The 16,441-nt window shown below is 46.4% G+C and overlaps 1 protein-coding gene across 5 annotated transcripts in view; it reads right to left on the reverse strand.

The window, feature by feature from the left end:
- med15 (mediator complex subunit 15) overlaps positions 1-16,441 on the reverse strand; it is a 226,421-nt gene that overhangs the window by 32,417 nt on the left and 177,563 nt on the right. For all 5 annotated transcript variants that reach the window (XM_072499563.1, XM_072499583.1, XM_072499591.1 and 2 more), the window contains 5 exons: positions 14,781-14,908; positions 10,373-10,507; positions 2,965-3,028; positions 1,955-2,021; positions 835-995 (listed from right to left, as the gene is read on the reverse strand). In XM_072499563.1, coding sequence (XP_072355664.1) covers positions 835-995; positions 1,955-2,021; positions 2,965-3,028; positions 10,373-10,507; positions 14,781-14,908 — 555 coding nt within the window. The remainder of the gene's footprint in view (positions 1-834; positions 996-1,954; positions 2,022-2,964; positions 3,029-10,372; positions 10,508-14,780; positions 14,909-16,441) is intronic.

A 16,441-nucleotide genomic window follows, 5' to 3' on the forward strand; every position in this document is an offset into this window, starting at 1 on the left:
TTAGAAGATTTCTGTTAGGTTCCCCTACCCTGTGTTTCTCCGTGAACAGCCCTTGCTTTGATGAGCACAAAATGTACGGAACTTACATGTGGTGACTCTCTGCAAGCTCTCTCACAGATCCTCTTCCTACATCTCTCATAACATTACTAACCTTTTAAGATTTAATTCCAGCACTAACACTCTCTCTAACCTTTCTTTTTTATGTTCCTTTGCAGGTCTGAAGATCCTTCGACACCCGTGGGCTGGCCCACATGACCCAACCCAACTCCTCCAACCCTGGCCACGACCTGGAAGCAGATGAGGATCGACCCGGAAGTCCAACCATGACCTTGGGTAGGACCTGACCCAGCCTGGGAAGCGATGGCAGCCCCCAACCCGGCCCCCAGTTGAGAGGCCCGCCCAGTGCCTCAACTTGCCGATAGATGGGGGAAAGGAGGATAATCCACATGGAAGCCCAACCAAGTCAATTTCAAGGCCCAATTCCAGGAGCACAGATCAGACAACCAATGCTGGAACCAAACACGGACCCCGGCCCAATTTGACCAAGGGAGACCCTGCCTGTGGCCCAAACCCAGAATAAAGAGCCCCAAAAAGACGGAGACCACATGCTCTATCTCCGGTTGGGCTTGTGGGGGGGGGGGGGGGGGGGGGGCCGCACGGTGTACCAGCATTGGGATTGAAAAAGTGATTGAAAAATTAACCCCAGAGCAATAATTGAAAGTCAGTTCATCACGGAAACACAAGTTCAAATAATGCCACAGCAAAGACTGGGGGCCGTTCAGCAAACCCGACTTGGGGTTGAAGGGATGAATGATATTATATTACAGTACATACGTGATCGGTGGTCCGTGGATGGCAGTCATGGCAGGTCCGAAGGTTCGCTGTAAGGAATGGTTGAAGACCGGAGAGCGAATGTTAGCCAGGACAGCATCGAGGAGGGGCTGGCATAGGTATTGCTGCTTTGTGATGGACATTGGTGGAGGCGGAGGAGTGGGCTGGGGGCAGAATGGAAACGTTATTAACCACCATCTGATTATTGACATAGACAGAAAAGAAGCTCACCACTCAAGCCAGACGTCATCAATGGAGGAGAGACCTGTCCCCATTTTAACAGACTCACGAGTTCAATGTGGAACTTCAGTAAAGATCTTGACTGCCATGCACACACTGGTGAACAAACTTGCCCTTACACTGGGATGGCTATGCTGGGATATTCCATAAACAGGACTGCTCCTAAGTCCTTTGTTCCTCTGAGACGCGTTCCGGCAACTCCTGAACCAGCTGCCAGGAAATGGCACTGGCCATGACCACAAACTAGCCCAGAAAACACCGGTGGGGCAAATTATTTTCCCCAAAAGGGACGAATAGCACAGATTCGCTTTTTGTGCAACCATCAATGTCTACTGATAATTCAGTAAATTCTGACAATATTTAGCTAACTAAAACTTTGGAGGTGCTAGAATAGGTGAGAGGATGCCTCATGGTGTATTTATACATGACCAGTGCCAACAATCCTTTTGAAATCAAACTTCACCTCCACTCACCCAATCAGGTGATATAGCACTGAACCATAAAGGTTCAATTCCTGGTTTCTGCTGGGTGAGTTGGAACTAGAAAGGTGCTACGTTCAACCTTCAGGGTCAGGTTAGGGAAAAGGGGCAAAATATTCTCACCATATTTCTGCTCCGAAACACTATCCAATGATTCCCGGCAGAATATCTATGAATGGTGGAACATGCTCGAGGGTCTAAATGACCGACTCCCGTCCCTACTCTAGACGTAGGCGCCCAGGTCAGAGTTGCCAGGTCCCAGTAACTAGACTGAGGCAGAAAGAAAGGGTGCTCGACAAGGTACAAGAGTATGGCTGATTCTCATGGAATCTGCACCCCAATTGAATCAGTCTGCTAAAGGGGAGAAAAGTGAAGCTCTCTGGTTACTATATTGAACAACTCACCACAGCCATATCATTTTTCAGCTTTTCCAAAGCTATTTCACATTTTTGGAGAGTTGCCAAAGAACATCTGTGAAAATAAACCAAATGAGTCCTTTATCGATAGAGGAATCAGTCCTTTAATGTAGAAATATAGGAAGATACTCAGCACAAAGAAAGCCTTACAGCTCAATGTGCCCATGTTCGACTTAAAAGAAGCTATCCAGTCCAATCCCACCTTTCAGCAACTGCTCTAGAGCCCTGCAGGCTGTGACATCTCAAGATCATATCCAAGAGTTTTAAAAATTTGATGAGGATTTCTGCCTCTATCACACTTTCAGGTAGTGAATAGTAAATCATATCACCCTCTAGTCCTTCCACCAAATATGTCTCCTGGTTATTGACCTCTCTGGTAATAGGTCCTTTGCCTCACAGCGCCAGGGACCCAGGTTTGATTCCGACCTCGGGTAACTCTGTGGAGTTTGCACGTTCTCCCAGTGTTTGTGTGGGTTTCCTCAGAGTGCTCCGGTTCCTACCCACTATCCAAACATGTGCAGGTTATGTGGGGTTACGGGGTCACAGGGATAGGGCGGGGCGAGTGGGCCTAGGTAGTGTGCTCTTTCGGATTAAAATCCTTTTGGTCAGCGCTAATTTAACACAAGGATGGGAACAGATTTGAAGAACTGAATGTCACCTCCCCCACCCGGCTCCTGTCTTTCTAAATTGCTGAGATTGTGGCCTCAACTATAATTAGCTACTGTGACTCAAAAAACGGAGAGGCATTTCCAATATAAAACACAATCTCAGGGCAGCACGGTATCACAGTGATTAACACTGCTGCCTCACAGCGCCAAGGACCAAGGTTTGATTCCGGCCCTGGGTCACTGTCCGTGTGGAGTTTGCACATTCTCCATGAGTCTCACCCCCACAACCCAAAGAATTGCAGGGTAGGTGGATCCGCCACGCTGAATTGCCCCTTAATTGGAAATTTTAAGAAAACACAATCTCTGCACATAGTAGAGTACATGTCATACCGCTTATTAGGGTCCGTGAGGATGTCCAGGAGGCTCTTCATCTTGCTTAGATCTTTCTTTCTGTCTGTAATATACAAGAGTGGTTAGTCTGTTAGATCAGTTTACTCCAGAATCATGCTACAATGGCACTAGCATTTACACAAATGATAACTATATAACATGAAGGCAGAAGTTTAATACAATCATGAAGTACAATCATGAGGCTGAATAGAGGTGCTTCCACTAATGCAGCGGTCTACAAGTCGTGTATCAATTCTTCCCATGACCCAGTTGTGCTCTGTCCTACAGGCTGGGATGGCTCCACATTCCATTACCATTTACAGCAAGTCAGATACTCTCAGCCAGGATAGTAGCTGAGTGCCAACACGTTCTTAATTCAATTTTTTTTCCTCCTCGTCTGTAACCAGCTATTTAGTGCACTGTGCTAAACCAGCCCCCTGTCAACGGGGAGGGCTGTAGGGCAACTGCGTGGGGCAAGAGGGGTGCAATAAGAGTATGGGGAGAAGGCGAGCCGCATGCTGGCGCACTAGCTGCGGAAGCAGGTTCCGTCCAGGGAAATATTGAAAATACGGACTGGGGCTGGGGATGTGGCATCGAAGCCGAGGAGGATAAATGAGGTATTTAGGGAGTTCTACCAGGGACTTTACACGGTGGACTCGGGGGGGAGAGGAGGGGGACATGGGGAAGTTTTCTGGACGAGCGGGAATTTTCCCAGGTGTAGGAAGTAAAGAAGCAGGCGTTGGAGGAGCCCCTGGGGCTAAGAGAGGTGCTGGATTGTATCAGGGGTATGAAGTCGGGGAAGGCCCTGGGCCGGATGGGTACCGGTGGAATTTTATACGGAATTTGTGACGGACCTGGCACCTCCAGTGCTTCATTGGGGGCATTTAATGAAGCACTGGAGAAGGGGGAGTTACCGGAGACGATGACACAGGCAGCAATCACACTAATTCCCAAAAAAGGGAAGGAGCCGGTGGAATCTGGGTCGTATAGACCCATCTCACTATTGAACACGGTTGTGAAAGTATTGGCTACGTTGTTGGCGAGGAGGAGGGAGGACTGTGTCCTGGAGGTGGTTGAAGAAGATCAAACAGACTTCGTGAAAGGCAGGAAGCTCGCGAGTAATATAAGAGGGTGTTGAATGCGGTGATGAATCCGTCGGGGGCTCTGGTACCGGAGGTGGTGTCGTCCATGGACACGGTGAAGGCATTTGATTGGGTCGAGTGGCGGTACTTGTTCGAAGTTTTGGGAAGGTTTGGGTTTGGGCTGAAATGTGTGGCATATGTGCAGTTACTGTATGTGGCGCCAAGAGCGAGGGTGAGGACGAATTATATGAGCCCATGATGCTTTGACTTACGAGGCAGGGGTGCCCGCTGTCACCGCTGCTGTTTGCGCTGGCCACAGAGCTGTTGGCGATGGCTCTCAGGGGGTCGGCGGAGTGGCGGGGGATAATGAGGGGACAGAGGGAGCATCAGTTGTCGCTCTATGCCGATGACCTCTTGCAGTATGTTTTGGATCCGTTGGAGAGTATGGGAAGGATTATGGGCCAGTTGGGGAGGTTTGGAGGGGTCTCGGGGTACAAACTGAATGTAGGGAAAAGCGAGATATTCCTGGTGAATGAGCTGAGAGAGCAGGCTAATTTAGGGGGATGCCATTTACGGTAGTGAGGGATAGGTTTGGGTATTTGGGGATTCAGGTAGCGAGGGAATGGACAGGGCTCCATAAGTGGAACTTAACGAAGCTGGTGGAGGAGGCCAGGGAGGATCTCAGAAGGTGGGATACACTGCACTTAACATTGGCGGGGAGGGTCCAAGTGGTGAAAATGAATATTCTGCCGAGGTTCTTGTTTATCTTTCAGGCTCTCCCAATCTTTATACCCAAGGCCTTTTTTCGGAAAGTGGACACAATCATCTCGGACTTTGTATGGGCAGGGAAAGTGCTGAGAGTGGGGAGGACCCTGCTACAGAGGCAGCGAGGGGGTGGTTAGCGTTGCCGAACTTGCTTCATTATTATTGGGTGGCGAATGTGGACAAGGTTTGGCGGTGGTGGGAAAGAGAAGGGGTAGAGTGGGTTAGGATGGAGAAGGAATTTTGTAAGGGGTCTAGTTTAAGGGCTATGGTGACAGCAGCATTGCCAATGGTTCCGAGTAGGTATTCAGGGAGTCCAGTGGTGCAGTTCACGGTGAAGATATGGAATCAACTGAGGAGGCATTTTCGGATGGAAGGGATGTCGGTGCTAATGCAGCTGTGCAAGAATCATGGGTTTGAGCCGGGGGGATGGATAACGTATAAGGAGGTGGAGGGAAGTGGGGCTCGTTAAGGTGAGGGATTTCTATTTGGAGGAAGGATTCACCAGTCTGGAGGAGCTAAGGGAGGGGGAGGCAGCCGAGGGGTTGTGAGTTTAGGTATCTGCAGGTTAGGGACTTTACGCGAAAGGTCTGGAAGGGATTCCCTAGGTTGGGGGGATACACCCTGCTGGAGCGACTGCTGCTTCCAGATGTGGAAGGGGTGGGAAAAACTGGGGATATATACAAGTGGCTGGGGGAGCAGGGAGGTGAGCGGGTGGTGAAGGTCAAGGAGAAATGGGAAGCGGAGTTGGGAGGGGAGATCAATTAGGGAGTATGGAGTGAGGCACTACTTAGGGTAAATGGGACCTCCTCTTGTGCAAGGATGAACCTGATACAGTTTAAGGTGGTGCATAGGGTGCATATGACTCGGGCGAGAATGAATGGGTTCTTTCAGGGGGTAACAGTTGAGTGTGAGAGGTGTGGGCGGGGTCCAGGGAATCACGCGCACATGTTTTGGGGTTGCAAGAAATTGGGAAGATTCTGGGCAGGAGTCTTTGCGGTCTTAGCCAGGATAGTGGAGGAGGAGGTGGACCCGGACCCTTTGGTGGCGATATTTGGGGTTTCAGAGAAGCCGGAGTTCATGGAGAGGAGGAAGGCCAATGTCATGGCCTTTGCCTCTCTGATTGCACGGCGACAAATTTTGCTGGAGTAGGGGTGGGCATCGACACTGGGGGTAGCGGCATGGTTGGTTGACCTGTACAACTTCCTGCGGTTGGAGAAGATAAAGTATGGGGGAAAATTTGTCCAGACTGTATAATTGATTGTTGGGAAGTATATTTCCCGGGGTGTTTATTGACTGTAATCTGCTTTGATACATGTTTGTAATAAAATACATTAAAAGAAAGTGGATCTTTCCTGCACTCTCTCCAATACCTTCACATCCTTCCTAAAATGTGGTGCTCAGAACTGGACGCAATACTCCAGTTGAAGGTGAACCAGTGTTTTATTCAAGTTTAACATAACTTCCTTCCTTTGTACTCTACTTTCGAATCCCGGCCCTGGGTCACTGTCCGTGTGGAGTTTGCACATTCTCCCCATGTCTGCGTGGGTTTCACCCCCACAACCCAAAGATGTGCAGGTTAGGTGGATTGGCCACGCAAAATTGCCCCTTAATTGAAGAAAAAACAATTGGGTATTCTAAATTTTTTTAAAAAGATTATTCCGCCAACGATTAGAGCACACAAGGATAGTGTGTATGAATGCAACAGCACGGAGCTACTTCTGAGATATTGAAGGGTTGGTGAAAGGTTGTAAAGTGTATCTCAGAATGGGAAATGATCTAAGCATCTTTCATTTCATGGTCAAACACAATAAATCACAGGAACGAGTACATATTGATTTTTTGGACACGGAAGAGAAAGCATACTCTGTTTTGGGTTGACAGCTACAGCAAGTGGATAAATACTGAGCCCACGACCAATACCAAGTGGCAAAACTATTGAGGGTTTGAGAAGTTGGTTTGCAATTCATGGGTTGCCAGGTGTTGGCATCAGGTAATGGTCCACAGTTTATATCAGAAGAGTTTGAAATATTTTTGAGTAAGAATGGAGTCAAATAGACTTCAATACCAACATTCACCCTAACATCGAATGGTGCTGCAGAAAGAAGTTTAAACAGATTGTAAAGCGGTCTTTGCATAAGTGTTTGCTAGTGAACAGGCTAGATGGTAATTTCCATGTTTCTCCTCGACACAGGCTAGAGAACATGTTGTTCTCTTACAAAATAACCTCAGTCTACAATAGGTTGCTCATCTTACAACTTTAGTGTTTAACCAAGCTCTTCTTAGCACAAAGTTTAGTTTGCTTAAACCTGGCCGCAATAGCAAAGTAAGAGAAAAGCATGACAAAGTGAAGATTAATCATAATACACTAGGCATGAGTGAGAGAGAATTCAGTGTTGGTCAGAAGATCAGGGTGAAAGACCAAGGTGAGAAGGGGAAATATCTGATTGGAATTATTGTAAAAAGATTGGGTACATTCACATATCTAATGAACATCGGAGAGACTCCTTGGGTGTCATGTGGATCAGTTGTTTGAAAGGCAAAATCTGACGCAAGCAGAGCACGATAAACCTTTTTAGTTCAATTTCCTTTTTCAGTCCAAAGAGAAAGTCAGAAAGAAAAGTGGGAATCACAAAGAAACTGAAAGTTTGTCAGTATCATAGAACCTACAGTTAGAGCAAAGTCAGCCGGAGTCTTTGATTCATACAAATAAATGTCACAGTGCCAACCACTAAGTGGAGTTGAGAGTCAAACACAAAGTTCTAATTTACACACAGTCAGGGATGTTGCGAGCATTGAGTCAAGCCAATGGAAATGTAAGAAGATACCAAGATAGAAAGAGAAAGAAGCCTGATAGTTTAATTTAAAGTATGAAGGAATGAGGAGGATGTCAAGTGCTAAGAATTACACTGAAAATCAATTTAAGATCGTTAGTCAGTCTGGCAGTGTGGCGCATTTACGTATGCGAGAAGTCATGTATAGTCACACATAGGGCCCTGCCTTTTGCAGACAAAAGGAACGTGTTCACAAATGGTACCTTTCTCAATTAAAGAAAAGCTTACGGATAGTCATTCCGTGGTTCATTCCTCAGAGCAATGCCTTGACCAACCAGAGCCGACCTGCCCGGTTTGAATTTGAACAAATGGTCCATGCTGCATTCTGCATGGCAGTACACCTGCAAATCGGAGCCCACTTGCCAACCAATCAGTGCACCTTTCTTACACAGTATAAACTGTTTTTCCCCCATTAAAATTGGAAAATTATTGGGAGCTATCCTGATGAGGCAAGACAAAAACTTTGATAGCTGAAACCAAAGAGAAAATGCTGGAAAATCTCAGCAGGTCTGGCAGCATCTGTAGGGAGAGAAAAGAGCCAATGTTTGAGTCCATGAACCTTTGTCAAAGCTTTGATAGCGGTCTCTTTTTTCAACAATAATCAAGGAGGAAATTCTTCTTCTCATTCCTTCTTATCAAATAATTGTTTGGTAGTACAGAACTGGAGTGTTGCTGAAAAAGATAATTTGTCAAAGCTTTTCATCTTGCACTAATCAGGACAATCACAAGAATAGGGTGGCACAGTGGTTAGCACTGCACTCTCACAGCACCAGGGACCTGGGTTCAATTCTAGCCTTGGGTCACTGTCTGTGTGGAGTTTGCACGGTCTTCCCGTGTCTGTATTGGTTTCTTCCGGGTGCTCCGGTTTCCTCCCATAGTCCAAAGATGTGCAGGTTAGGTGGATTGGCCATGCTAAATTGCCCATTAGTTTGGTGGGTTACTGGGATAGAATGGGGCAGGGCCTTGGTAGGGTGCTTTTTCAGAGGGTCGTGCAGCCTCAATGGGCCAAATGGCCTCCTTCTGCACTGTAGTGATTCTATGAGAAATGCCAGGGGTAACAACAACTTTAAACTGTATGAGAAGACAATGCTGATTGGTTGACAAGTGGACTCTGATTGGTAGAGGCGTTGCCATGGAGATTGCACCAGATGATGGTGACTGACGAGTTAACTGGCAAGCATTGGCATTGTTTGAACTTTAAATCAGGCAGCTTGACTCTTCGATTTATCAAGGCATCACTCAGAGGAATTGACCACTGAATTCTGTTACTTATTCTGTTGAGCTGAAATGTGTGTACATGTTCCATGTGTATATTGCACAATTTCATGAAGGGGCCCAAGGCCATCACTTTTTTGCCCTGAATAGTGCTCAGTCTACCTCAGATTAAGGTACCTCATACATTTGAGCAACAAGTGAAGTTTAGCTGTTTCACACTGCTGCTATGCAGTAGCAGCACGGGTGGTATTCACCACGAACAGGATGCTGCCATCAAGGCAAAAAGACGTTCTGCCTCCAGTAACAAATGAGTTATATGGCATATCAATTTCAGTGCTAGTGCAATGCTAGGTATGTAAGTTGAATGTATGCAGATTCATATCAAACAGCTTGTTCCTTCCATTGTTCACAACGGGCAAGGTGCAGACTGTACCCAACCAACCCACGATTGCAAAACTCATCAGTGTCCAACTGGGGTGGCACAGTGGTTAGCACTGCTGCCTCAGCACCAGGCACCTGCTTTGGGTAACTGTGTGGAGTTTGCTCATTCTCCGTGTCTGCCTGCGTTTTCTCCAGGTGCTCCGGTTTCCTCCACAACCCAAAGATGTGCAAGTTAGGTGAATTGGCCATGCTAAATTGCCCCCTTAGTGGCTGGGGATGTGCAGGTTAGGTGGTGCTATGGTGTGACAGTGATGTTGGGGGGGGGGGGGGGAAAGAGTGGGCCTAGGTGGGGTGCTCTTACAGAGGGTCAGTGCAGACTGCATTAAAGGAATTCTATGATTAGATATGAATCTGTGATTGGAAAACACTACTAAATAACTGCGTTATTTAGGCTGACAACGACTTTAGGATTGTCGGTCGGGCTCACAGCATGGCGCATTTGCCAGAACTGGAAGCTACATACATTAATACACAGGGCCCTGTTCCTTGCAGACAGGAAGAGCATGTACACACATTGCCTGTTTAAGCTAAACAAAACAAGTGCCAGCCATTTTCAGGTTCATTCCTCAGGGCAATGCCTTGATTAGCAAATAGCTGCCCAATTTAAAATTTCAAACAAGACTTGGCAGTTAACGGTCAGTCACCACCAGCTGGTGCATTCTCCATGGCAACTCCTCCACCAATCACAGTCCTTTTTTGAAATTTCCTGAATGCCAGTAAGTAAATAACATACCGCACACAGGAAACCTAATTTCAATTCCATGTAAACTACTCTGGAATTTTGGTCAAATATATGTTTTAGTTGCAAGTACAATAAAAACAAAAGGCAACCCAAACTGTTACAGTATTGTTGATGTTGGCTTAGTCATATTGTATTCTGGGATATTATGTATGTGTACAATTTTACATTTTGATATACAAGTGTTTTTTTCAAGTGGAGAGACAGTGCAGTATATAGTAATAGCTGAACATTTTGTTATACAGCCCTCTCTGCTGGGGAGAGCCCACATGGCGACTCTCTTCAGCGCAAAACAGAAAAAAATAGGAGGTCAACGTTCAGGTGTTAAAACTCACCTTCATTTTTGTCTATTTTATTGATCATCCGCCTCAAAGGGTCGATGTACTTTGACAGCTGTTTCAGTTTGTCTAGGTATTGCTGTTCCTCAGTCTGCGTCCGACCAGCTGGACTTGGAACTGAGCCTGGGTTCACTGTAACGCCAATGAAGAACAATTCATTTAGATTTCAGCATCTTTATGGAACAGGTGTGGGAAGTCACAACAATATTTTTCCCCATACACTGTAAAGTTTCGAATGCACATATTAAATGTACGGATGGATAGGGAAACCAAGTCAACTGTTAGCGATGTCCTGTGCCATTGATTTATAAAAATTTTTAAAAATTTAGAATATCCAATTCATTTTTTCCAATTAAGTGGCAATTTAGCGTAGCCAATCCACCTGTCCTGCACATCTTTTGGGTTGTGGGGGCGAAACCCACGCAAACACGGGGAGAATGTGCAAACTCCACATGGACAGTGACCCAGAGCCGGCATCGAACCTGGGACCTTTGAGACGTGAGGCAACTGTGCTAACCACTTGCGCCACCGGGATGCCCTTCCTGTGTCATTGATACTTAGAAAGCCAGCACCCGCTGTCGTCGGCTCTGGTGCAAGGTCAGCCTGCATGGCCTCAGCTCCGGCGCAGGGTCGGCATGCATGGCTTCGTTCCGGTTCAGTGCGTGCTGGCCTTGACTCCGGCGCAGGGTCGACATGCATGGCCTCGTTCTGGTTCAGTGCACGCTGGTCTTGGCTCCAGCGCAGGGTCGGCATGTGTGGCTTTCTTCCGGTTCAGTGCGCGCTGGCCTTGGCTCCGGCAAACGGTCGGCACGCTTGGCCTCGTTCCGGTTCAGTGCGCGCTGGTCTTGGCTCCGGCAAAGGGTCAGCATTAGTGGCCTCGTTCCAGGTCAGTGCGCACTGGCCTCGGCTCTAGCGCAGGGTCGGCATGCATGGCCTGATTCCGGGTCAGTGCGTGCTGGCCTCGGCGGGAGTCAGACCCGACAAAAGGGTCATTCGGTGGCTATGAAACACTTTGTGACATCTCAAGGTCATTCAAATACACGTTTCTTTGTTTCATCCTTCCCTGTTTTCTGAACATCGGAGCAGGAGGAGGCTATTCAGATGTTCCTCCATTTAATTAGATCACGGCCATCTCCATCTCATCTCAAAAAAAAAGGAGACTTTTGTACGGTGGGGACAGTCGAAACCCTTGAGGAGTATAAAGAAAGTAGGAAGGTACTGAAGCGGGAAATTAGGAGGGCTAGGAGGGGGTCATGAAAAGTCCTTGGCAAGTAGGATTAAGGTGAATCCCAAAGCTTTTTATTTGTATGTAAAAAGCAAGAGGGTGGCCAAGGAAAGGATTGGACCACTTACGGACAGTTGGGGGAATCTATGTGTTGAGCCAGAGGATATGGGTGCTGTACTAAATGAGCACTTTGCTTCAGTGTTCACCAAAGAAAGGGGCTTTGTGGAAGATTATTCTTGGGTAGGGTGTGTGGACAGTCTGGATCATGTTAATATCAAAAAGGAGGCGGTATTGGGTCTTTAAAAAGAAGTTAAGGTAGATTGGTCTCTTGGGCCAGATGGGATTTACCCCAGAATACTGAGGGAAGCAAGGGAGGAAATTGCTGGGGCCTTGACGGACATCTTTGTATCTTCAATCGATACAGGTGAGATCCCAGAGGACTGGAGAATAGCTAATGTGGTACCGCTGTTGAAGAAAGGTAGCAGGGATAATCCTGGAAACCATAGGCCGGTGAGCATCACATCGGTAGCAGGTAAATTATTGGAGAGAATTCTCAGGGACAGGATTTATACCCATTTGGAAACAAATGGACTCATAAGCAAGCGATAGACAGAATGGTCTTGTGAACGGGAGGTCGTGCCTCACTAACTTGATCGAGCTTTTTGAGGAGGTGACAAAGATGATTGATGAGGGGAGGGCAGTGGATGTTGTTTACATGGACTTCAGTAAAAACTTTGACAAGGTGCCTCATGGCAGATTGGTACAAAAGGTCAAGTCACACTGGATCAGAGGTGAGGTGGTAAAATGGATACGGAACTGGCTCCGTAACAGAAGGCAAAGGGTAGCAGTAGAAGGGTACTTTTCTGAATGGAAAGTTGTGACTAATGGTGTTCCACATGGATCTGTGCTTGGGCCTCTGTTGATTGTAGTGTACATAAGCAATTTGGAGGAAAATGTAGCCGGTCTGATTAGTAAGTTCGCGGGTGACTCCAAGGTTGGTGGAGTGGCAGATAGCATTGAGGATTGTCAGAAGATACAGCAGAACATAGATAGGTTGGAGACTTGGGCAGAGGAATGTCAAATGGAGTTTAATTCAGACAAATATGAGGTAATGCATTTGGGTAGGTCTAACAGAGGGGAAATATACCGTAAATGGCAAAACTCTTCGGAATTAGAAATTCAGAGAGATCTGCGCGTGCATGTCCACAGATCTTTGAAGGTGGCAACACAAGTGGACAAGGTAGTCAAGAAAGCATACAGAATGCTTGCCTTCATTGAATGGGGCATCGAGTATAAAAACTGGCAAGTCATGCTGCACTTGTATAGAACCTTGGTACGGCCTCACTTGGAATATTGCGCAAAATTCTGGTGACCCCACTACCAGAAGGATGTGGAGGCTTTGGAGAGGGTGCAGAGGGCGTTTACCAGGATGTTGTCTGGTCTGGATGGTGTTAGCTATGTGGAGAGGCACAATAGACTCAAAGACTGTTTTCATCAGAAAGACGGAGGTTGACGGGACTACAAGATTATGAGGGGCATGGCAGGCGATCTTTCCCAGGGTGGAGAGGTCTGTCACTAAGGGGCATAGGTTTAAAGTCTGTGGGGCAAAGTTTAAAGATGTGCGAGGCAGGTTTTTTATGCAGAGGGTGGTGAGGGCCTGGAACACGCTACCAGAGGAGGTTGTGGAAGCAGATACATTAACGGCGTTCAAAAGGCATCTTGACAAACACATGGGTATAGAGGGATATGGCACAAGGAAGTGGTGAGGGTTTGGGCAAAGGTTGGTATCATGACCGGTACAGGCTTGGAGGGCCAAAGGGCCTGTTCCAGTGTTGCATTGTCCTTTGTTTATTTACCTCTGGCAGCTTTCATTTTCTGATGAAACGTCAGACTTGAAGCCGTAATTATATTTCTCTCTCTACACAGATGCTGCTAGGCTGGCTCAGTATTTCCAGTTTTTTATTTCATTTACCTCTATCTTCGTTCCACATCCCTTCATTTTCTCACCCAATAAATAGCCAGCAATCTCAGCGTGGCATTTTCAACTGAATGAGTCACACCAGCTTGTGGAAATATCCAAAAGAAACTCAGAGGTAATGGGCTTGGGGAGGTAGCAGCCTCAGCTCCCGTTAACCTTCAGAAGAAAGTTTTTTCACAATCAGGACAATAGTGACCCCTATGGGTAAACACATCACTCTGTGCAGCACAGAACATAAAGTGTCAGGGTTAATCCTGGGTTGGTGCTGAGATGGTTGATGTCAGCTTGAGTATCGTAGACTGGGTATAGCATCCCTGGACTGGTAAGGAGAGAAAAGGAATCCTCGGTCAGGGTCTTGCTGCTGTGACACAAAATACAGGTTGGGCATTGGGAAAGGACAGAGAATAGGCCCAACAGAGTCCCCCCTCAGTGTCGGAATAGCCTTGGCTAAATGCTGTGCTTCATGATAGGACTGTTGAACACTGGTTTAAAAGATATCACAAACATAGTAACAGCCACAACATGCCTCAGATATTCAAAAGAAACCAAACTGAACAGAAAAGGTGATGAAAGGTAACCGATCTGAAACATTAATTCTTTGTTTCTTTCCACAGATGCTGCCTGAGTTGCTGAGTTTCCCAGCATTTTTGGTTCTTGGGTCAAAGAACTGCTGTTCTTTCTCAATCAGAGGGCTGCTTGGATCATTCACCTGCCATTCCTAATTCTCCTTGAAGACTCTGGGTGTGCTTCCGACAGTCAGGTCAGTGCCAGGCCTCTTCTGTTGTAGTACTGACTGCTGCCGGTACAGAAAGGCCTCCCCCATTCACTCAGCAGAGTGGCCTGGCATCAACACGGCTGATGGTGGACTGTGTCAGCCTCCCCTATACAGAATATTTTGATGGCGCAGAAACATCACAGTGACGTGTGATTGATGACCATCTTCTCTGCTGTTTCAACGCAGTGGGAAAAATACAACAGGAGGTAAAGCTCGGAGGGGTGTGACGCTAACATTAGAACCCTGCCATTCAACATCAAATCTTGTCCAAAACAACTTTATGCAACAGGTATCAATCTTCCCATAGTTATTCGGGTGAGGGATAGAGAGAATGCTCAAGACAATTAGAAATGCAGCATTATCAAGCGCTATTATTATTTTTACTTGCCTCTTCATCACTTAATGAGAGACGTGCCAATAACCATACCTGGAGTGTTGAGGGGGCCTGGAGAAGGGACACTGAAATTCTGGGGTGTCCGTGCAGCAGCTGGGCTCTGTGTTGTCTGTGCTGATGGACTTGGCAGGAAGGCACTTGGCGATGGAGCTGGACCAGAACTGTAATAGATCAATCAGATTCTGGTTTGGTTTTTGAGTCAGTGGATGCACTCTAGAATATCTCACATTTCAGTAATTTTATTCTTGGTTGAAAATTTGAACTGAAACAAGTAAAAATGGTCAATCTGTGTTTCATAACAATTAACCAACACAATGAACATGTCTGCAGGGTTATAGATCTTAAGCTTTCCGACAAATCATTAAAATGAGCTGGAACCACCTGCAGGAACATTGTGGACACTCCCTCATAATTCACAGTGGAAGAGGAGCAGGTGAGCAAGAAAGCTTAAAGAGATAGATTGAGGTAGTCAGGCTCTAAACCCACTGTATAAAACTGTCCAATAATAGCCAGTCAGGCTGGCATGTTGAGCTCTGAACAGTTACAAATAAAAAGACACCACGTTAATTGCCCTGCCTGTCGTGTTGCTCGGCACTAACTCCTGTCCTATCTAGGAAGATATGACAGGGTGAGGTGCGATGGACTGAATGGTCTCCTTCTGTGTCGTAATCCCTCTCTGACTCTGGTATCTTTACAAGCCAAGGAATTGATAATGCTAAGGAAGGTGGAATCAGGACAATTTCAGTTAGGTGTGTTTCCATGTTAATGAGTGAATCACTCATGTTCCCCGGAAATATCTGGCATTCTAGCTACAAGATCTCTCAGCAGGTCAGAGTTCTACTCAAAACTTGACTTCACCTCACGCTAAAAGCAGCAAATGCAGGGCATCTGCATTGGCGGCAGGCCAAACCCAAAGAAAAAACACCGAGACACGTGGCATCAGATCCAATTACACCTGATGTTAAAATGTACAACAAAATGAAACAATGCCTTCCAGTCCCCCATCCATTTTGCAATCCACGTGGAGTACTAAAAGATTTTAGACGCTCAAAATTTTGAATTTATGGGACAATGTAGTTTCAAGATGCTCCAGACTTTCCCTTTTCTACATTGTCTTCCGGTATTGCTAATCTGTCTCACTTAATGTTTTGCTTCCTTTCACATTCTCTTACAGGTTTCCTTTGGAGGAGGAAGAAATTATAGAAAAGAGAGAGACAGAAAAGGTAAGGACAATGAAAGTTGAGAGTTGAAAAGAAAGATAAAAATCAGCATCTTGTTCAATGTCACTGAGAACAGGCAAAGAATTGTGGCAGGAGGAAAGTCAAAATAGCCTCTGCTGTGGTGCAGACAGAGGCCGAGAGAGTATATGAAGGGCAGACGGAAGACATTAAACCACACAACAGTTAGGACAATACCTCATGGCCTCCCACTCTGTTGTTTCTATGGCCTGAAGCTGTGCCTGAGGAGTGGGTCACATTCAGGATGGATTAGATGCTATAAAGGGATTGAGGTGGGTTACAGCAGTCAGATGTTTTTCTATGGATAGAGCTTACAGATTCAAAGCAACACAGTAGTGGCAGAGAGGCCCCAGAAGAATAGGAATTGTCGATCACGAACAGAATTAATCACGGTGTCGTAAATTGGTGCAGGACTACATAAAATATTGTAAAGCGTTACTTATGAAAACATTTTGC

The sequence above is a fragment of the Scyliorhinus torazame genome, chromosome 1, assembly GCF_047496885.1.
Source record: "Scyliorhinus torazame isolate Kashiwa2021f chromosome 1, sScyTor2.1, whole genome shotgun sequence".
Lineage (NCBI taxonomy): Eukaryota > Metazoa > Chordata > Chondrichthyes > Carcharhiniformes > Scyliorhinidae > Scyliorhinus > Scyliorhinus torazame.